Raw genomic sequence first — 23,299 nt, forward strand, 5'->3', positions numbered from 1 at the left:
ACTTCCTTCCTCTCCATCAGAAAGAGATGAACACAGACACACGGCAACTGACAGCCCCCACTCAGTCCCTCTGTGCGTCTGGCACTCTGGAGGTTGGCGCAGGGGTTGGAACGGGGAGGGGATGCTGCAGGGCCATGAGCCAGTGCATGGCAGGGCTGGGCCTTGTCCCGCACCTGATGCCACAGCGCTGGGCCAGCAGGGGGACGCTGACCGCTGGATGCGCGTCTTCTTTCAGACTTACATTCACATCGTCGACCGAAGGACTGGGAAGCCCGTGTCCACCAAGTTTTACACGGACTCTATGGTGGTCTTTCATCACGTCAATGCCTACGAGGAGGACGGCTGCCTCCTGTTCGATGTCATTGCCTATGAGGACAGCAGCCTCTACCAGTATTTCTACTTGGCGCACTTAAAGCAGAACTCCAAAGAGACTTTCAGGGCCATCTCTGTCCCCTCCCTCAAGAGGTTCGCTGTGCCTCTCTGCGTGGACAAGGTAATGGCTTGAAGGAAAGCCCATTTTATTCCTGGGGACACCTGAGCCTGGGTAGAAAATGGCTGTGGTCCTGATCTGATTGACTTTGAAATCCAAAATGAGCTGTTCTTAAAGAAAGACAGAAAACATTTTCATTATTTCCCCCAAAGTAGTAGATAGTCATAGTAGAAACTGCAGAAAATATAGATTAAGTAGAAAGGAAAGAAATCCCCCATAAACCCGTCATAGATATATTTGTATTGTCCTCTAAGTCTCTCTCTCTCTCTTCATAGATAACTAGCTAGCAAGATAGAGAGACAGACACATTGATATATAAACATGCACATAATCGATATGTGTATACAGTATATGTATGTTATATATACATATTGATATATATTTAATAAAGTGGTTAAAATTACATACAATGTGATTTGCTTTTCCAGATCACACTATACATAATTTTTAACTGTTTTATTGAGATATAATTCACATGCTATATAATTCACCCATTTTCACTCATTTAAGCTGTATAATTCAATGGCTTTTAGTATATTCACAAACGTGTACAACTCTCTCTCCACAACCAATTTTAAAACATTATCATTACCCCCAAAAGAAATCTCACACCTTTCAACCCTCACCCTCCGCCCCCAGTCCTAGGCAACCATCACTCCGCTTTGTCTCTGAGGATTTGCCGTCTCTGGGCATCTCATGCAAACGGACGTGTGGCTGTTGGTGCCTGGCTTCTTTCACTCAGCATCACGTGTTCAAGGTTCAGCTGTGCTGCAGTGTGAATCAGTACTTCATTCCTTCCCATGGCTGAATGTGTGCATACTCTTGTGTGTACTGCTTTTTTTTCACCTATCAGTATACCCAAACATCTTTCCAATACATTACATGTTCTTCTACAACATCATTTTGATACAATATTTTCCTGACGGCCCGTGGCAGGGAGTCAGCACCATTTGCTTACCCAATGCCTTGCTGTTGAATAGTCCTGTTCTTGCATTAAAAATGACCACTAGGTCAGATGTTATCCTCAATTAGGGTGACGCTGCCAAGGCTCTGGGCTTGGTTTTGGAGGCTACAGAGGCTTCTGGCTCCAGAACTCACTGACTTCATGACTTAATTAATTTAAATGAAACCAAATTTAATTCAATTCAATTTTGATGGCTCATATTTACTAAATGCACTCCATGTGCCAGGTACTTTGCTAAGCGTTTTATTTTCCTTACTTCACTTAACAATGCAAACAACTTGTGGGAGAGGTTCTTATATTAGACTCATTTCACAGATGAAGAAACTGAGACTCAGGGGGGTTAAAGAATGTGCCCAAGGTCATGAAGCCCAGAACTGCAGAGCCGAGATTGTTATCTGCACCAGCCTGTCTCTAAACCCATCCTTGTAGCTTTAAGAGGTATAACTGCTGTTCTCCCCAGTGGCCCGAACTCCTGGAGACTAGGGGGCTCTGCCAGCCTGGGAACTAGGAGGCATCCCACAGTGCCCAGGGAGCCTTCTCCCACCCTCACTGCTGGGCTTCTCAGTGCTGGGGTTCGGGCACCTCCCAGCCAGTGAGTGGGCCTGCCTTTAAACACCAGGTCTGTTTGTTGTCCCTGTCTCTCCAGCATCTCCCCATCCGAAGTCACCTGTGTTTCTCTGTCATGATTTTTACCATATTTCCCATCTCTTCTACTTAACACTTACAAAGTCACATTTTGTTTAACTCAACTCATTGTTGAAAGGAAACCTCTCACTACCCAGTGGACAGCCAGCCTTTCTTGCTGCAAATAAAAGGCAAGCATGAGCGTTAAAAAAATGGAAATAAAGCAAAGGTCATAAGGTCTAGCCAGATACTTTTGCTTGCCAAGGCTTAATCTTTTTGTTAATAAGAAAGTTCTAAAATGTATTAGCTGTTAAAGACACAGTGTCACCTAGCTGAGACTTGCCCCTTGACTCTGTCAGAAAGCTTGGAAGAAAAAAAGGAATTAACTTTCTCCCCAGGTGATTCAGGGCTATTGAATGAACGGCCCCTGTCGCACATAATCATCACATGAACCACTGCCCTCCGTGGCCCTCGCTCTGGGTAGTGCCTCAGTGCAGGGCCTCAGACCACCTCCCCTGGTTCCAGGAAGCAGTGGGTGTGTCACAGAGTACACTGGCGGCAAAATCCCAAGGCCCAGCCCCCACCTCAAGTCGCTCTCAGCCCAGGGATGATACATAGAGAGGAAAGACTCCCTCCTGCTGCCCACACACCACGGGCTTTTATAACCTTTTATCACGCTTGAAACTGATTTGCTTCCTTGGAACCAAGCTAAGAAGTTTAGCATGTATATTTTTAAAAGGCGCCGTGTGAGCCATCTGCTGCTTTGAAACTAGCAAAGAAGAGTGAGCCCTGGGAAGGGCAGCTCTGGCCACGCTTTCTAATTGCTATTTATTGTCCCTTAAAAATGTCTTCTCGCTTCACTTTCAAGTTGCCCCACCTGCATATGGAAATCAGAAAGTCAAGCAGGAGGACATGGCCTATGTGCCCAGATCAGCAGCTCTAATTTCTTTCTATCCAAAGGCTTATGAGAGAAGAACCACAGGAGATGCCACTCTTTGTCAAATGCCCTTCAGTCTGGGGCATTTGCATATCCCTATCCCTGTCCCTCTGCCTGCAACCCTATTCTCTTCCCATCAGACCTCCACTCCAGTCCTGGCTGCAGGTCAGACTTACCTGGGGGCTCCTGCTGGGACTCAGCCCACAACGGTGAAGGCAGAACCCCCAGGGTTGGGGTCCAGGTGTGGGCATGGTCTCAGGGCCCCCAGGGGATTCTAATTTACAGGCAGGAAGCAAATTCCTGGTCCTCCTGAACGTATCAGGGTCTTTACTCTCCTCAGATGAGTTCATGCACCCTAGTGGCACCTGCAGCTCTTTCCCCAACATTTGTCTCAAGTATAATGAGCTTGCTCCGTCACCTCTTCCCGTTGAATGAAGTTCTGAGAGGGCCCCGACTCTGTCTCGTCAGCAGTTTATCCCCTGCACTCATCACATTGTCTGGCGCTCCATGGGTTCTCATTAAGTTCTTAAGTATTTTAAATAAATGAATGATGAATGAAAAACATGAAGCAAGGTCTCCAAAAGGGCACAAGGTCTTCAGCATTTGGAACACTTCCCAAGTAGAAAGTGTTTTCCGTGTAGAATGGGCAATGGGGGAGTCTATTCAAAAGTCTGGGGCCTCCCAGCTGCCCCAGATTCTCTGCTGTCCAGGCTAGCTGGGGTCAAAGGAAGGAGGGGCCTCTTGGCACCCTCAGCCTGTTTACCATAGGGTGGCACGGGCGTTGTTGGCGGCAGATCTGGGCCTGGAGGGCTGTGGGCGTGTGCAGGTCGTCCCTGCCAGTACCCTGCCCTTGCCCTGCAGGTGGGTTCATAAGCACTGACTTCCCTCCTGACGGCCATCCGTACGTAAGGGGCCATCATGGGCAGGGGGTGGGGGGAGGGTAAGCGTCTTGGACTTAGAAGCAGCGACTTGAACTCCCAGCTCAGTAGATTTGGTTTTTGTCTTTTCTCCTATGCAAAAATGACCCAATCTCATAAGAGCAGCCACCATGAGAGCTATCCGTATGCCAGGCCCAGTGTTAAGATGCCTTTTCTGCTTTAGACCCCAGCTTGAGGGGTCTCTGCTCTGGCACTTTGGGGGCCCTGATCTGGCCTTTCTCCAGCAGTGTCCCTTCTCACCAGGCTGAGGGGTTCAAAGGGCTACAGGGTCAGGCCCACCCAGAGGGACACCCTCCCCCACCCCAACCATGAAATGACTACCTGGGATCCCAGAATTTCCTGCCCAAACAGCCCACGCCTGCTTGCAGCACCTGCTTCTGTCCTCCTCAGGGCCCACGAGGAGGCCAGAGCTGGCTGTTGGCTTGGGTGTGCTGGCTGGGCCATCCATGCCGTGGGAAGAGAAGGAGTAGGGACAGAGAGCTCAGCCGAGAGGCTGGCCCTCGCTCTGCTACCCTAGTCCAGGTCCGGACACCAAGGGGTCCTAGAGCTCTAAATTCATACTTGTCCTTCCAGATCAGCCTTCTGCAACAGAACCCGATGCAGTGAGGGAACATTATCTATCCCTCCACCCGATACAGCAGCCGCTAGCCACACGTGCAATTGAAATGCAGCCTTTGCAGCTGAGAAACGGAATTTTAAATTTTCCTTAATTTTAATTAAAAATGAAGTTTAAATAGCCACACGTGGCTGGTGGTCGCCGTATTAGCGCCACTCCACATTGTGAAGGTCTGCGTGCCGAGGTAGGGGAGAAAACGGCCTTTTACCTGGCAGTGTGGTGTATTCAGACCAAGGGTTGGTGGGGCTCACTCTCATCCTGGGTCCTGCAGTTTTAGGGGTGGTTACGTGTTTTGCGTGTTTCTCACCTAGTCTCCATGACAGTCCTCTGAGTGATTTATCATCCCAGGGATACAGATGAGAGAAAACATCGCTTACCCACCATTGCAGAATTATCAGTGGGATGTGAGTTGGGATTTGAATGCATGTCTGCCTGGCTTCAGGTTGCTAATTATGATGGGTCTGGCCCTGGATCAGGTGTTTTCATAACTGTTATTAACTTAATCCTAACCATTATCCTCAAACACAGGTCAAAGGAAGCTCGCTTATACTTACCACCCATGCAAAAGTTACCAATTGCCCCCTAATTTACAAACAAGGAAGTGGGCTCAGCGGGGCTGAGCAAGTTTACAGAGATAGCTGTCGAGTCAGATTTCACACCCAGGGCTATTGAACTCCAAAGCCAGTGAGTGTTTCAGGGAATTACTGAGATTACCTCTTCTCCCCTTGAGTTTCGGGATTTCAAAATAAGCCCATAGAGTGTTATTGAATTCTGGCTGGAAAGCAGTCTCTTCCCAAAGCTGAGTATGATGGCTACGGAGAGCAGCAGAGTCATGTTCATTACTGTTGTGTGTGGAAAAATTCAGTTTATCCCTCAACCGGTCTGACCAGTTTCAGGCTGCAGATCGACTGACTCCCTAAGAATCCAGCCCAGGACGTGCACAAGAGGCCTCTTGCTGTCATGTGACTAGCAAGTCAGCCCAAGGGGCCTCCCACCAATCTGTGGTGCTGCGCAGGTGGAGGCATCCAGTGCTTTTGTTTATAAGAAAACACATGTGCTGGGCACTAGGTGACTTTTTAATGCACTTCATTGCATTTAATTCTTATAACTGCTCTGCAAAGCACACATTTTGCCCCTTGACAGATCAAGGAAAAGCTTACTGAGTCACACATTTACTCATTTGTTCAGCAATTACTCCCTGGGAGCTGTGTGCCGTGCAGTGAATAAAATCTGGTCCCTGCACTCTTAGGGAAAGACAGCATAAAGGAAGGAAGCAGCTCCATAAGGGAAATAATTACCGCCTGGGACAAATTCCTCACAGACACTGTGTATTGAGTTGTTAGGGAAGGGGACGTTCGAGTTGAGACCTGCAGGATGGGAGCAGGCCAGCCTCTGGGCCTTTGCACCTGCTTTGTCCTCTGCCTTCAGTGCTCTCACTTCTGAGTAGAAGAATTGCCACGTGGAGGTCTGGGCCCAGACTCTGCTTCTCTCTGTGTGACCTTGGACAAGCCACTTTCCTTCTCTGGGCCTCAGTTTCATCTTCTATAAATTGAGAGATTGAACTAAAAAAGTCTTGAGGGGCCCCTGCAGTTCAATAGGTAGGATGCAATAAATTTTCTCCCTTCCCAGCAAAAAGCAGCTATTGTTCAAATAAGTTTGTTTTAATTATAAAAGCCCATTTTGGAAACTCTGAAAAGTAGAGAAAAGTTTGAATAAGAAGTCAGCCATAACAATATTCTCCTCCGTAAACTCTGTGAAGTCAGGGACTTGTGGTCTTGTTTTGAGTTCTCTTCCAGTGTCTACCTTCAACCCACCCCCAGGGGTGGCGGCGATGTGGTAGTAGAAAGAGTAACAGTGGTGATACAATAGTGGTACCATCAACAGCAGCTAGCATTTATCTAGCACTTTCTGCTAACCGGGCCCTCTTTAAATCATTTGCATGGATTATTTTATGCCATCTGAACAATAATTCAGAGACACGCATACCATTTATACAATGCATACACTGTACCTCATTATACAGATGAAAACATTGAACTTCAGAGATGCTAAGAAACTTACTCAAGGTCCCATAACTAGTATGTGGAGAAACAGGGAGTACTAGATACTCGATAAATATTTAATCAATTGTGTCAAATCCCTCTCCTGGGTTACAATAATGGCCGTAAGGTACTGAACAGAGCAGAGTCTGGTTGTAACTTGAGGCCAAGGAATGTCCTTGATAGGTATATTTCTCCCAAGTAAACTTTATTGCATATTTATTTTCTTTTCAGCAGTGATACATTTTCATAGGAGAAAATACTGAAGATACAGATAAGAATAGAAAAAGAAATTAAAGTCCCCATAATGCCACTGCCCACTATATGGTTACTATTTGCTCTATTTTTCCCAAGCTCTTTCCAATGTAAGTTTTTTAGCTGGCTGAGCTCAGACTGCATATACAACTTACTCTGCTGCTTTTTCACTCAGCATTTTATCATGAGCATTTCCCATGTTATTATGAACTCTTTATAAACATTCTTTTAATGACTGATGCAGCCTTTTACAGGTGAATCATCCAGTATTTAAAAAGTACATTAATTTCACCTGTGAGGGATAAGGTAGCCCAGAGTAGAAAAAAACAGCCGTGGTTTGAGGGGCCCCCGTGGTTTGAGGGGCCCCTGTGCTACCACCTACCAGCTATGCAACCTTGGGGGAACCACTTCATATCACCACTCCTCATTTTTAACTGATAATGCCAATAATACAGCAGCTGCTTCCTGTGAGTAATGTGAGGCCACAGCAAGATGACATACGCAAAAGCATTTTTAAAAAAATGTATACAGTGAAGGAAATGTTTTCTCTGGATAACAAGTTTTTATTTTTTTGGAAAACTGATTCAGAATGCAGAAGTAGGCTCAAATGTAATCAAACTGGCATGTACAACAGCAAGAGCCCTGAAGGAAAAGGATGACCAAGTCTACTGCCAGCCGGAGTTGCTGTGTGAAGGTAAATATACCCTCCATCCCTGTGCTTAGGGAAGGGCGGGATTTCATGAAGACCCCCAGGCCTCTTCACATAGTACCTCCTTCTGATTCAGAGATGCTATGCAGACAGGGGGCAAAGAGGAGGCTCTCTGGGACACCCCAGTGAAAAGCATTTGGAGATAGTTGTGCCTCGTACATCTTCAAACACCTCCCAGGAACACCCTGGGATGGCCATCGGCCCCGGGGACTTAGACGGCTGTGTTCTACAAATGCTATGATGCCGACTTATGGACACAGCATGTCGGGATGTCCACCTCTACACATTCACAATTCCCTGCATAGTAGGTGCTAGCAGTCCCATTTCACAGAGGAGGTAACCGGGCCTCAGAGAGTTTGAGCCACACACACAATGTAAACCCCCTTGACTAGAAGTCACACCTACTAGAGCAGGGCTTCTCAGCCTGGCACTACTGATACCTGGGGCTGGTCATTCTCTGTGGTGGGGGCGTCTGGGCATTGTAGGGTGTTGAGCAGCATCCTGAGACTCAACCTACCAGATGCCAATAGCACCCCCACCCTGGACTGGAACAACCAGAAACATGCCCACACATATCGAGTGTCCCGTGGGGGGCACCATCGCCCTGACTGAGAACCACGGCCCTAGAATATAGTAAGCCCGTGGGACAGGGACCATGTTTTTGTGCTCAGTGTTATCACCAACATGTACAAAAGTCCAGCTTAGCCAGGCCTGAGTTCAACACTTCAATTCACAGTGAACCGGCTTGCCCAGGATACTCAGAGAGTGGCAGGGCGTGGCTCTAAACTCAAAGCCTGCTCCCCACGCTGGCTGCCCCATGCCAGGTTCAGGCGTCTGGAAGGGTGCCATCCTGGGGACTCTCCTAGGATGACCTCAGATTTGCCCACTAGGACAATTTCCGTAAACAGCATCCCATGGATCCAATAACCAATTCTGTGTGGCACCCAGACTCTTGGAGTTTTAAAGTGCAAATACAGATCTTGTTTCTAATTCTTAAGGCATCAACTTCCATTTCCTCTGACCTGCCACGCCACGCAGTGTGGACAGATGGAGGCTTAAAACATTATAGTCTTCTTGTTTCTGAGAAGAGAATTCCTGTTTATTGTAGCAATCTTGGGCAATACTGAAAAGTATAGCAATAGATAAATCCCTCATGGTCCTTCTACCCAGGACAACCTTTGGAAATATCCATCTGGTCTTTTCTATTGTGCATGGATTGCTTGGCACATGCTAGGCCCTCTGCTGAGAGCTGCTCAGACATCCTCTCCTCTGACCTCGGCACAGTCACCCTGTTATCATTCGCATTAGGTGGGTTCCCACAGGAGGGGCTGAGCTCAGGGCCTGGCCCACAGTGAGAGTCCCACCAAAGGGAGCCATTATTATTAGAACAACTCTAACAGGCAGGCGTTGGCACATGTTATTCTTCTTTTAGAACCGAGGACAGGAAAGCTGAGAATAATATGGTGACTTGGCTAAAGACAGGCAGCAAAGCCAGGACCTGCGCCCAGGTTTCTCTGGCGCAAAACCCCTCAACCTCTGCATTTATACTTTGACGAATCTGTTCCATACCACATAGAATGTTCTGAAATGGCTTCTTCCACCCAATGAATGTAGTCTGAGAACTTTCCCACATCTGAAGATTCTTTAAGAACATGGTTTAATAGTCGTGCAGAATTTGCTGGGATGAGTCACACTTTATAAATCAAGTGCCTGTGGTTGGCCATTTCCAGTGTGGGGGCAGGGGGTTTCGGACCAGGTTTGAGGGGCCCAGGAGCATCATAGGAAGCCTCAGGCCTATGTAAGGGCCGACCGTGGGCATCTGTTTCTGATTTAAGTATGTGGGTGGTCTCTCCTCCTCTTGTTCATCCTGACCTGGCTCTTGGAAGTTCATGATTACTTACCCGTGAGATTACACATCTTCCCATCTCAATAATCCACTCCCCTCCACTCCTCGCTGAGCCCGATAACCATGTATGCGTTGGGCCCTTCTCAGGAGGCCTTGATGTGGCAGATGTGTCCATCCCTGCTTCCTGTTTTCTTGGACATTATATTTTCACCAGCACTCGGCTCCTTCTACCTGGCATAGTTCACAAGAGGGGGACTTTCATTTTGGTACTCAGACTTAGAAATTTAATTTGACACAACAGGAATACATGAGTATATATGCATTTACATGGACAAAATTTTAAGGTTTTTTGGATTACAAAAGCAATAAGTATAATGAAAATTTCACACAATGAAAAACTTAGGATGTATAATACAAAATATAAACCATTAAATATAGAGAAGTTATCACCCCAGCAATGCTTCTAAGCTTTTTCTCTTCATTTTTAACACAATGGAGATAATTCTATAGTCATCCTTTTATAGTTAATCTTATGATAAGGATATTTTCCCATATTATTAAAATCCTTTGTAAATATTATTTTAACATAGTGTTATTATAAGAATTCACCAGACTTATTTAACTATTTCCCATTGACACTCCTTTCCACAGAGTAAGAAGTTTCTCTTCACTCCCACACACACGTGTGTGCACACGAGACTTTTTTTAAAATGAGCTTTTAAAAATTGCAATAGCCTCTGATTTTAATCATGCAATTGTTTTTGATTTCTATCTTGGATAATTAAAGATTTTTATATACTTAAAAACCTTGCTCCTGAACCTTCTAATAGAGCCAGGATAATTGTCAGAGGTTCCTTCCCCTTGCCCTATCACTACCCTGATCCAGTCCAGGGCCTGAATCAAGTTCAAGGGTCCTGGCCTGGGAGTAGTGTTTGTAGAAAGGGTGCCCAGCCAGGCACAAAGGGTGGATGCCCCCAGCCCTGGTGATGAAGGCTTCATCAGCCATGTCATTCTCTCTAGGCTTAGAACTGCCTCAGATCAATTACACTCACAATGGGAGGCGATATCGATATGTCTTTGCTGCTGAAATTCAGAGGAGTCCCATTCCAAACAAGGTACTGGTCCCTAGGTGCATGGCCTACAACAGTCCTGTCTACAAAGCTGACTTCTCAGATTCTCCGACTGGGTGACCTTGATTAGAAAAGGGAGGGCAAGAGGGAGGTTCCCTGGGGGACGGGAGAGGGGGGGTTGGTTAGAGAGTAGGTCAATTTGGGACAAAATACATTTGAAACAATGATCCGAGAGAGAGAGCTGCACCTAATGCGCTGAAGCTCAGGGAGGTGGTTGTGGCTAGAGTTTGACTGAGTTCCTTATTCCACACATGTTTTTTAAGCTCCAAGGCGGTAGGCAAGGAGGATAAGGAGGTGTGCAGGGGGATCCCAATCCCGGCCTCACCCTCTCCAGCAGGGAGGGGACAGCTGAAACTTGAAAGATTTATTCTATTTTTTAAACCACTCTTTGTGGAACACTTGCTATACCCCAGGAACTAGGCTAAATGCTGTACAGACACTACTTTCCCTTAATATTTTAATTTTTAAGAATGAAATAGAAAGTCTTGTTTTTTAATGTGTGGTGCAAAAAGTACAAAGTAAGAAAATTAAGTTTTCCGCACACACATTCACACACCGCAAGTCACTCCCACACCCTAAGGCTGAACAGACCTCTTGGTGATTAAGTGAAGTCCAGTGACCTATACTTTTAAAACAATGAAGGAATTGTATTATACTTTAAATGTCTGCATTGAATATATTAGTTTATTTAACTATCAACAAGTTGCACTGTAGGGCCAAATACTAGATAAGTTCAGGATTTTTGTTTTGAAAAGAATTCAATGCGTAGTGTAAGCCATGAGGTGGCAGGAGGACCTTCGCTCCAAGTCGGAGGAGGAAGCTGGCTGCTTTCATTCTGTTGCTATCCGCACCAGAGGGAGTGCCATTGTGGAGTCTTCACTTGAGGGGCTTAATCCCCTTTCTCTGTGGGCCCCGATGCCTTCCTACTCGCAGGAAATAAGCATGCTTTCCAACAAATCTTCCCCATGTTTCTCCTCTTTGGATGTACAGGTGATCAAATATGACATTCTCACAAAGTCGTTCCTAAAATGGGAAGAGGCGCACTGCTGGCCGGCAGAACCCCTGTTTGTGCCCACGCCAGGCGCCAAAGACGAGGATGATGGTAAGCCTCTGGGAAGGGGAGCCCGCCCACTGCACTTGGCTCGTGATCTCATTCTCACACAGAGACCTCACTGGGGGACAGTGGCCCCACCCACATCCCACAGCTGGTGGAGTCATACTTTGAAACCCAGGTCTGTATGAATCAAAGCTACAGGGTTAAGGAGTCCCCAAGATCACACATACCCCGGACATTACCTGCAAGTTTGCTGGAGCTTCCAGCTGTCACCACACACACCCCGCCACCCACCCTGCCTCTGCCCAGGGAAGTCATGGATACTCCCTTCTCCCAACACTACCCGTGGAGTATGGCCAGCCCTGGAAACTCCCCTCAGCCTTCACGTCACAGCCTGTGTCAGGGCTTGTAGCGTGGTTGACCTTTACTCTTCAGCCCCTCTGGAGGTCAAGCTGACCACTGTGTGGCTTAAAGTTCCCATCTAAGTCACTTGGTGAGGACAGGTTATCTGGCTGGCCCCAGGTAGAAGTCACCACCTAGCAGCAAAGGTCAGATCTCCCTCGAAGGGGATGAAATTGTTTATTTCCTTACTGCCTTCACTCCCACAGAAGCCCACTTCCTTTCCCCGGAGCAACACTACCCTTTCCCGGAGTGTAGAGTCTTGGTTTTAAAATTCATCTCCATGGCTGGGTCAGAGTTCTTCATTATCTAAGCATGTACCTTTCTTCGGAGCAACTAGAAATGTGTGTGCGAGGCCCACCTCGCTTTTCTGGGTTTCCACATGACAAATGGTCCTTTCCTTCCTTGATTCTGCCTTTGACCCAGAAATGCCCTGCCTACACCCATGAGGGTGCTAAGGAGGGTAACAAGAGCCATGGGTGGGGCTGCCCTGCTGAGCCTGCCAGCTGCTTCCCTCAGGTGAGAAGGGAGTGGTTTTCTACCTACTGATTATTCATGGCTTGGCGGAGGCAGGGGACCCCGTGTCACTGTCATTTCTGAGGATGGGGGTTGTCAGTACCACCACCTGCTGAGGCTGGCCTTCCACTGGGCTGCGTGAGTGTGTCCCGTGCATTCTCTCCATGGGCAGGGAGTAGCATTGTGTTCATTTCACCAAAGGAGAGGCTCAAAGAATGAAGTAACTTACCCAAGGTCTCACGCCCAGTGCCTACAGAGGTAGGGTGTGAGTCCAAGCTGATCTGGCTTGAATTATGCTGAGCCACTCTGAGACCCAGGAGGCCCTGGGAAGAAGCACGGATATTGGCTGGAAGTTTATGTGCATTATTTCGTGTAACTCTATTCCTTGAGAGTGAGTGCTTAGAATGTGTTTCCATTTTACCGAGGGGAAAGCTGAGGCTGCCTGCGTGCTGTACGTGCATGCCGTGAATCATTCGCATCCGGTCCGAGTTTGGTCGAGTGATGTATATTAGCCTAAATGCATCATCAAAACTGATTCTCTGTCATCAGAGTTTCTAAGTCTTCAGTGCATGCGGTAATTTACAAAGTGCTTTTATAATTCGCCGTGCAAGAGATCCTCTCAGCAAGCCCAAGAGGGTAGAGAACGTTATCCCCACTCTACAAAAGAAGAGACTGAGGTTCAGAGAGGTAGAGCAACTGGCCCAGCCAGGGCTGGAAGCAGGTCTGCTGATTTCTCGTTCCCTGGCCTGTCTCTTCTGCTCTCACAGAGTATCAAATTCACTTCCCTTTCCTTTGGATTAGATACCGACAGTTTAACGAGGACAGGGAGGACAGCTGAGAAACATATCCTTCCACCTGGAGGAAGTTCAAGGCTGCGCGTTTACAAAGTGTCTCTTTTTGTTTCCCCAAAGGAATTATCTTATCAGCCATCATCTCTTCTGATCCCCAGAAGCCACCTTTCCTGCTTATTCTGGATGCTAAAAGTTTTACAGAACTGGCTCGTGCATATGTTGATGTAGACATGCACATGGATCTCCATGGGTTATTCATCCTAGACGCAGACTTGGACCCGAGGAAGCGGGCCCCTGCCCTGGAAGTCCAGGACAGGGCTTCAGAGCACCCCGTGGTAGCCCCACTGGCGGGCTCCCGCAGCACACAGGTGTGATCCTCGTGTAACTCTTGTTTGAAAGTCGATCAAGTATTATTAATCCGCTCTAGCACTTCCAAGAAAGACCTTTTCCTGTAAAGACCATGATCATGAACCAGAAATTATGTTGTCACATATTCATCGTTCTTAGAATGAGCAGCCACCGGCAGAGGAGAGACAGATGGACATTTATCATTGCTCCTCCCTCCCCTTCGCTCTCTTCCCTCTCTCCGTTCTTTCCAGTGGACGTGCACCTGCAAGCTCTGGCTCTCTCAACCATGCCCTGTTAGGAAAGTATGTGGCCAGCTTTGTGGTCATTCCATGCAAGGCATGATGTGATATAAAATAATAAAAACTTTAAAGTCTGTTCCAACCTTATTTTATTTTTACATGGCTTCTTTCCTCTGAAGTTCTTCTAAGGCAATAAAATACGGTGACAGAGCTAGATGGTTTTAGCAAGCTAGACGGCTCGGCTCATTGTACAACCAAAGGTGGAACAGGTGGGGGTGGGAATGCACCTTTTACAGGAGGGGGTTAAGGGTCTGGACACTGACCTGATCGGCCTTGGCCGAGGGGCTAGAATGCAGGATTGAATCCCAGGCCAGGGCTTGCGTGAGGAGGTCTTGCCTGATGCTGAGAAGCAGGGCAGCAAAGCCACGCCCGTGTCTGTACAGAAAAGAAGGTTCTCCAAGATGAATGTGCTGTCAGGATAAACCAAGCATTTGGGGCCGCAGTGGAAGGACCATGGTGGTGAGGATGGAGGATATAAGGAGCAAGCCAAGCAGGGCCCCATGTGAATACTGGGAGCCCCATGGACAACCGAGTCTCAGCTTTGCAGTCTCGGGGGTGCCTGGTGCCTGGTAGAGGATGGGAAGGAATCTCTGACGACAGTGCCTGAATACCCCGGAGGGGGCAGGTGGTTTTGGCTTTTCCCCTGCAGCCCTACTTCACTTCTACTCAAATGTAGGCACTGTGAACTTCACCGTTTCCCTCAAAGGTAACATTTTAGTATGATATCATAACCAGGATATTGAGATGATTCAATCCATAGATCTTATTTGGATGTCCCCAGTTTTGTGTGTACTCGTGTGTGTGTGTGTGTGTGTGTGTGTGTGTGTAGTGCTGGACAATTTTAACACATGCGTAAGTTCCTGTACCCACCTCTACAGTCATCTACACAAGGATTTCTCGTGTCGTTTTTTTTTTTTTTTTTTATCACCACACCTACTTGTCTCCTCGCATCCCTCACCCCCGGCCAACCACCATTTCTAAAATTTATCATTTCGAAAATGTTATATAAATGGAATCACACAGTATTAACCTTTGGGGATTGGTTTTTTCCACACAGCAGAATTCCCTGGAGACTGATCCACTTTGTTTCGTTTGGGGGTGTGTTTTATTCACTACTTTATCCTCAGCATCTAGAACACTGTCAGGCAGGTTCAGGTTCTCAATAAATATTTGTTGAATGAATGAATTCCCTCAACTAACAGATCCAACTCAATAACGTACCAATAAGAAATGGACATTTTACTGAGGATATCACAGGAAGGTGAGGAAGACAGTTCATGCGGGACCCAATGACAGCACAGAAAATGCCCACAAAGCTTCCTCTCACCTGCCACCCCTGACCTCTGGTCTATCTCTTCCCCCCATACCCCTCAGAACCTCTCTGTCCTCCCAGAATTTCCATTTCACCTTTGGCTTATAGGGTCCATTAAGCAAAACCCTGAACTCTACAGATGGCAGAATGAAGACCATCCACTCTTCTTCACAGTTGCCTTCAGAGGTCTCAGCACCTCCAGTCTTGACAGGGCGCATCAGGAGGAAATGCCAACGGTGGTGGCCTAAGAAAAGTGTGATTGAGGTCCGCATTCAGGTGGCAGGAATGGAAAAGAGTTGTGACAAATCTGACAGTCATTCACTCATTCTACTTTAAATATTTGAAAAGAGGGTGGAATGAAATACTGCTTCCCCTCCTCCGTTCTACTCAATTCCAATTGCCAAACAGTACACAGACCTAATCACAAAAAAGGGTGCAGTTCTGCAGGGAAGAAAAATGTGTCCGTGGTTTGTTTAAGATGAGAGGTGAAATACCAGGCTGATGACCAAACTTGGCACACCAAGGCTTTTTTCTCCGTCTCAAAAACACCAAAGGTCAATGCCATGGCAGCTGATATATCTTGGTCCTTAATCCCGTCTCATTTCATACACAGGCCAGGGTAATTAGCCCAAAACGCCACAGGGGCTAAGACGCATGCACCTTTCTTCAAGGCACCACAAGACAGTCCATCCTGTCCTTGAGCTTTGTGATGCTTCATGTGGGTGGAATACGTGACCAGAAAGCTCAGCAGGAAAGATCACTCCAGGTTTGTTTACTTCTTTGATAAAGCCACAGCATTTCACAAGTGTAAGGGTTAGGTCCACGGTAAACGTTCAAATGTTTGCTGGCACACTACCTTTTTCCTTCAGGGGTTTCCCTAAGTTGATTCCCATTTAGCAATAAGCTGCATCTATATACCTGGACAAATCAACTCACAAAAAAATCTAAGTGCATTTGAGCTGCATCAGCATTATTGGTTCATGTTCATTTCCTCCCAACCAGTATTACCGAGCATTGGGCTGACTCCATTAAGAAGGTTGCCAGTCCAGGTTAAATACAAACACCTTTGATCACTTCCTAAGTTGTTTTAAGACTCCTTGAGTGGTTTTTAAATGAGAAGTCTTTCCCATGGCAAATCAGGACGTGCACCCGGAAAAGCCATCGCCACTGTCCTCATCATCCAACAATGGTGAGCTCTGTGGCCTCGACACCAGCTTCCTCCTGGGAGTTTAGACTGAGCAGCCAGGTGCAGATGCACACGCGCCCAACGGCAGCAGCTGCTGGGCTGCATCAGGAAACAGTCTCGAGGTCAAGCACCAGCCAAGAAGCTGGAGATTTTCTTGGACAAGGCAAGCAAAGAGAGATGTGGAGGCACTGCGGTGAGCCAGCCTTTTCTCCTTCTTGTGATCAGGAAAGGCTTCCTGGAAGTGTGTGCCTCCAGGAGCTGCCTGAGTGGCCAGAGGGGGCACCTGGGAAGGTGCTGGTCCTTGTAGGCTTAGGGTGCTACTCTGGACGAGGATTTGGAGGTGAATGTGGATTAATGGAACAAAGCAGGTGGAGAGTGAATTCCCCAAGAAAAAGCAGTGGAGTGAGAGAATTGGGGTATTCCCCCCACCCCCGGTTATAAAAGTCATATATGTTCATTGTAGAACACCTGGATACATTTAGAAAAAGAAATGAGGAAGACACCATTCTGGTGTGAGATTTTTTTCCCCCAGTTTTTTTTTTCTTTATTTTTTTCTTTTATATTTTTACATTAGCAATCACTTTATAACCTACCCCCCAGTTTATAACCTGCTTTTTTTCACTTCACATATGACACACACATTTTATCAGGTTGCTGTATTTTCTAATGGGTGCATATTACTTCATCTTCAGGACATGGCAGGGTCTGCACTACTCTCTGTCGGACAACAGTAATTGAAGTTGTCTGCGGTTTCTGACCATTACAAATAATGCCAGTTCAGTAGCTCCGTGCATGGGGTTCTAGAGCTCGCCCCTCTGGGCTGCTCTGTATTCAGGGGTTTGTTATTTTCTTTGGCTAGATTCCCAACTTAGGATTTCTGAGCCAAACATAGAAAACCAAGGTTTGGGGTGTTTTGAAAGGCCAAGGATTTGGTTTGATTCATAGGAAACGGAGAAGCCATTCTAGAATCTGAGAGGCTGAAATGGTCAATGTGGCTATAGGGCTGAGAAACCCATATTTGTCAGGAAACAGAAAAAATGGGTTCATGGTAATATAACTTTAGTTCAAATCTCCCCTTCTTCCATTTCCTTATTCTTTCTTGCCCCTGTATCTTTCCACTCCATACATATTCTTTTTCAGGCATGTATTTCCTTCCTTCCTTCCTTCCTTCCTTCCGTGATAACTAAGACTACGTGGGCATGTAACAGTGAGCAAAACCAGTATCTCAACTGTCCTCAAGGAATGAAGACCATAGTACAGGACACAGCACCAAGGAAGCAAACAACTCAATGGGATGGGAGTAAGAAAATGCTGTTCTGGGAGCCAGGGAAAGCTGGCAGCAGGTAACCAGGTGAAATGGGTGATCTGGATAGTGAAAGGGGCCGTGTCTGGACCTGGAATCAGGGGACAACGTGGTAAGCTTGGAAAACCTGAACTGTGGGGTGAAAAGTGGGCCCTAGAAAAGACAAGTTTCAGCCAGATCCCTCAATTTATCTATACCCAGGTAACATGGAACTGGCGTTAACTAAAGAGAAATCTCCAATGGCTTCTTCAAAGACAGTCATTTTTTAAAATAATACCTTTTTGAGATCTAATTCACATTCTACAAAATCCACTCACTTAATGTATACAATTCAATGGTTTTAGTATATTCAAAATTGTGTAAATATTACCACTGTTTAATTTTAGCATATTCTCATTGTTTCCCAAAAGGAACCCAGTATCTATTAGCAGTCGCCCCTATTCTTCACCCCTCCTCCCCAGTTCTAAGCAACCACAACTCTACCCTCCACTTCAGATGGATTTGCCTGTACTGGACATTTCATGTACATTGAGTCAGACAATGTGTGGGATTTTTTGTGACGGGCTTCTTTCACTCAGCATGTTTTCGAATTTCATCTATGTTGTTGCATGAATTAGTACTTCATTCCTTTTGTGGCTAAATAACATTCCCTTGTATGAACAGACCACGTTTTGTTTACCCGTTCATCAGTTGATGGACATCTGGGTTGTCTCCTCTTTTGGGCTATCATGAATAGAGCTGCTGTGAACCTTCATTTGTGTGCAAAGTGAACATATGTTTCATTTCTCCTGAGCATATTCCTGGGAGTGAAATTATTGTGTCATATGGTAACTCCATGTTTAACATTCTGAGAAGCCCCCAAATTGTTTTTTCAAAGTGGCTGCACCATTTTACAGTTTACCAGCAATGTATGGGAGTTTCCATCTGTCCATACCCTCCCCGGTTGGTTATTGTCTGCTGTTTTTTTTTCAGTCTCCTCGGTACAATGAGGCGGTATCTCACTGTGGTTCTGACTTGTGTTTCCTTAATAACTAATAATACTGAGCATCTTCTTGTGTGTTTATCTATCATTTGTATATCATCTTTGGGGAAATATCTAAAATCTTTTGCCATTTTTAGCCTGGGGTATTTGTCTCTTTATTGCTGAGTTGTAAGAGTTCTTTATATATTGTGGATTTACGTCCCTTATAAATATATGATTTGCAATAATTTTACCTATTCTGTGGGTAGTCTTTTCACTTTCTTAATGGCACCCTTTGAAGTACAAAGGCTTTTAAATTTTGATGAAGTTCAATTTATTTAATTTTTATCTTTTCTGCTTTTCATGTCAAATCTAAGAAACCATTGATCTATCTATAGTGCTAAAGATTTATTCCTGTATTTTCTTCTATGAATTGCATAGTGTTAGCACTTACAGATAGGTCTATGACCCATTTTGAATTAATTTTGTATACAGTAAGAGGTAGAGGTTCTACTGTACTTCATTCTTTTGCACATGGATATCCGGTTGTCCCAACATAAAGGTCACCTTTTAGGGCTTATAATTCTTCCAGGCAGGAAAAAAAAATGTGGCTCCTTTTTCTCCATCATGGCCTAGAAGATGTTTCCTTCAACCAGCAAGAAACAACTCTGGGGCAGTTCTCTACTGGTCCCAGCAAGGCCTTGGCTCACAGAGCGGGAAGCCAAGGTGGGATCCTCAGTCAGTGGTGGTTGCCATGACTCCTTCTGCGATGGAGATTTAGAAATCGTCCTCCATCTTCCTCACATGGTCTTGGTGAAGTTCCAGGTAAGTCCAGCCTATAAATGCTCAACTCAGAACCATTTGCCCTGGTGAGATTTTCTACTATTTTCACTCTTTATGTACATCCACTGTGGTCCAGGAGGGCTAAAAGTGACAGATATTCCTATGTACCCTGCTCTGCTCCAGCAGGTAGGAGGGCTGGTCTTTGGGGCAGGTGAAGGGCGTGGATGGGTCCTCTGATTGCCTCTTCATCCTGACATTTGGGTTGGGCAAACAAGAAGTCTTACCCTCGTTCAGGGTTCTTTAAACTACCATTGTAACTGTCTACATCGTTGGTGCATTCTTCTCTATTTAAGGCCAGGAACTGAACTTTCTTATTAATAATAACAACCATAACATGACAACAGCTGCCGCGTATTGACAACTCACACTGTGCCGAACACTGTGCGTAAGCACGCCACGTGCTGGTTCTGACGTAATACTCGCAACAATCCTGAGGTTGGTTCTAGTGCCATTCCCACCTTATGGAAGAGAAAAGCGAGCATCAGAACAGTTAAGTCACTTGTCCAAGATCAAACAGATGGCTCCTGAGACTCCAAAGTCCAACTTCTTTTGAGGGGGGAGAGATTTTTATTTTTCATTAAAAAACATTTTAAATTTTAATTAAAATTTTTTTCATTTATACATACAATATTATATTAGTTTCAGGTATACAACATAATGATTAGACATTTATATACCTTACAAAGTGATCACCCCAATAAGTCTAGTACAGAGTCCAATTTCTTAACCACTTACTTTTATTGCCTTAATCTTAATCTTAGGGCCTTGGTACAGTGGGTGCTTAGAAAAATGACAGCACAGTAGGTGAGAATGGGCTTCAGGCTCCCTGCCTGGGTTTTGATCCTTTTTGTCCTCAGTTTCATCATCTACAACATGGAGATAGTACTTTTCTCTCATTCAAAAAGTTGTTGTGAAGCTTAAATGGAGAGTATCTGACTCATAGTAGTTGCTCAATAAAATTTATTTTATTGATGAGCCTTGAAAGCAGTTAAGAGGTTGAATCTTGGCTCCTAACCCTTACTGGTCATATAACCCTTGCCAAGTTATTTAACCTCTCTGTGCCTCTTTCCTCATCTGTGAAATGGGGTAACAGTAGGACCCACTTCATAGGGCTGCCATGAAGATTAAATAAATTAATGTTCTTAAAGCCCTTAGAAGTGCCTGCCACTTAGTCCCACATCTGACTTAGCTAAGATTCTGTGGGCAGTTCATGTAGAGGATGCTACTCATGTACCCTGGAATAAAGGAGGCTCCTCCTTTCTTTGGGAAAAGACTTACTCCTGGTGTGGTGAGAGAGGAAGGGGTTAGCTTCCCAGGCACCCAGAGTAGTCCCATCCACCCAGGTGTCCAATGGCATCAGAGATGACACACGCAGATCATGGCACACCCAAAATGGTCATCACACAAACCCAGGCTAACTGGGCACGACCAAAAGACGCTCAGATGGTTAAAGAACAGGGTCTCTGAGTTACTCAGTCTTGTGTGCGATAATAACCATCTCCTCGGACTGATGTGACAAAGGGATACTGTATAACAAGGGCACAGAAGGAGTGGCCAAGGATAGGATGTCACATAGTAGGGATCCTTGTAACTTTTGTTCATTACTACGTCCTTGTCTGTAAAAGTGCTGTATTAGTTTCCTATTGCTGCTATGAGTTATCACAAACGTGGTGGTATAAGACAGCACAGATTTAGACTTAACAGTTCTGGAGGTCTGCAGTCCAAAATGAGTCTGAGGGGAAGAAAATCGAGGTGTCAGAAGGATAGCTTCCTTCTGGAGGCTGTAGGGGAGAGTGTTTCCATGACCGTTCTAGCTCCCTCTTTCCTTGGCTGGTGGCCCCAGGTCCCATCATCCTTTCTCCCCCTGCTTCCATAGTCACATCACTTTCTTCTCTTCTATAGTCAAGTTCCCCTCTGCTTCTCTCTTATAAGGACCCTTATGATTACATTTAGGGCCTGCCAGATAGTCCAGGGTAATCTCCCTCTTAAAATCCTTAACTTTATGACACCAGCAAAGTCCTTTTACCATATAGGTGACATTCACAGGTTCCAGGGGTTAGGACCTGGGTATGTTTGGGGGGCCATTATTCAGTCTGCCCCTAGCACCTAGCTCTTCACGCACCCAATAAATAATTGTTGGGTGAATGCTTGGATATTAGCCATCTGGTATCATTACTGGCATCTTCGTGGCTCGTCCCTTTCAGGCATTACCACAGCAGCCTGTCTTCAGGTCTTGAGCAACCCTCTCCAAATCCTCCCTTCAGTGCAGATTTCCTGACCCCGTTTTATCGCTGCAACTTGCTCCCTCCATCACACACACCCCTAATCTCTTTATCCTGATAAACTTCCTTTCTCTTCCCTCCCCCCACCCCAACACTTTTTGCCTTCTGGCACACTGTACAATTTATTGATTACATTTAGTGGTATTTGTTCATCATCCTCACTAGAATATAAGCTTAAGAATTACATGCGGGACAGGGTTTTCCTTTGTTTTGGTCTCAGATGTAGCTTAGGGGTCTAGAACAGTGCCTGGCACATAGTAGCTGCTCCATCCATGAGTATTGAATGAAGGTGTGAATGGCCTCACCCAGTCTCCTTGCAGCAGTGAGTCTGGTTCTTTATCTTTCATGGCTGATCTTGGCTTTCAGGACAACAAAGGCATTGCCTGTAGTGACTCTGTATTATCTTGTTCACCAGTCTCCACCCCATTCCATTAACATGCTGGCAATTTTCATCTCAAAACACAGATGACCTCAATTTTCATCTCCACCACAACTTTCGAAAAGCTGGGAAGGAAATGGATGGCTTGGCTTTGGGTATTTATTGAAAGAGCAACTTTTCCGATTTCAGATGATTGCAGAGTTGGGAGGGGAAGCTGTCCCTGGCTGAGGTGGCCGGGGTTTGTTGGGTTGTGTTGTGCTGTTTCTACTACTCTGCCTGGAGGTCATGAGTCTCTGGTTTCTCCAGCTGGTCAGGCCCAGGATGTTCACTCTAGAGGGGTCTTGAGCACCTGGAGGGTCTTCAGGGTGCTCACGGGCTTCCTGAAATTGCGTGTGGATTCTTGCGTGTATGCATGTTCTCAAGGGGATTAGAGAACATGCATACATAGCTTGTATCAGTTTTTCAACAGGGAAAGTGGAGAACCCCTGCCTCGCCCTAGCTGTGTGGCTTCTGTGATTGCAAGACTCATGGACATATAGCTCAAGTTAACTGGCTGTACGCAGCTCAGACAGGAAAGGCATGCCCCCTTCCCCTCATCCCTATCTGCCCCCCAGCAAGTCCCCAGGTTACTGTGTTAAAGATGCTGAACCAGATGCTGTTTCCAGTTAACCAGTCTCAGTTTTTGCAAGACTCTGGGCCTTTCTTGAGGCCTCAATTTTTCTCATAGGTAGAATGGAGATGACTCTACTTTCTATGACTTGTGTGTGAATATGAAAGTGCTTCGAGGGTACAGAATGGTATAGAATTGCAAAGCATTAAGGATAAAGGGAATACGTGCCTTTTTTTTTCCCCTTTGTGGCAGTAGACTGGTTTGTTCCCTACTCCATCCATCCATCCACCCACCCACACATCCATCCCATGAACATTACCTCATAACATGCATAAAAGCTACTGTGCATATGAAAAAAGCTTTATATAAAACACTAATCCTCATAAAATCATGAGTAAATTGAGGTTCACAGAGCTCAGGCCACTTGCTCAAAAACACATAGCTGGAAAGTGACGAGGCAGAGCCTGA

The 23,299-nt window shown here is 45.9% G+C and overlaps 1 protein-coding gene across 1 annotated transcript in view; it reads left to right on the forward strand.

The window, feature by feature from the left end:
• BCO1 (beta-carotene oxygenase 1) overlaps positions 1-14,033 on the forward strand; it is a 31,558-nt gene extending 17,525 nt beyond the window's left edge. Inside the window, exons 7-11 of the mRNA XM_045191756.3 lie at positions 236-493; positions 7,452-7,557; positions 10,439-10,533; positions 11,539-11,650; positions 13,429-14,033. Coding sequence (XP_045047691.2) covers positions 236-493; positions 7,452-7,557; positions 10,439-10,533; positions 11,539-11,650; positions 13,429-13,682 — 825 coding nt within the window. The 3' untranslated portion in view covers positions 13,683-14,033. The remainder of the gene's footprint in view (positions 1-235; positions 494-7,451; positions 7,558-10,438; positions 10,534-11,538; positions 11,651-13,428) is intronic.
• Positions 14,034-23,299: the final 9,266 nt, after the last annotated feature.

Source organism: Desmodus rotundus, chromosome 12, assembly GCF_022682495.2.
Source record: "Desmodus rotundus isolate HL8 chromosome 12, HLdesRot8A.1, whole genome shotgun sequence".
Lineage (NCBI taxonomy): Eukaryota > Metazoa > Chordata > Mammalia > Chiroptera > Phyllostomidae > Desmodus > Desmodus rotundus.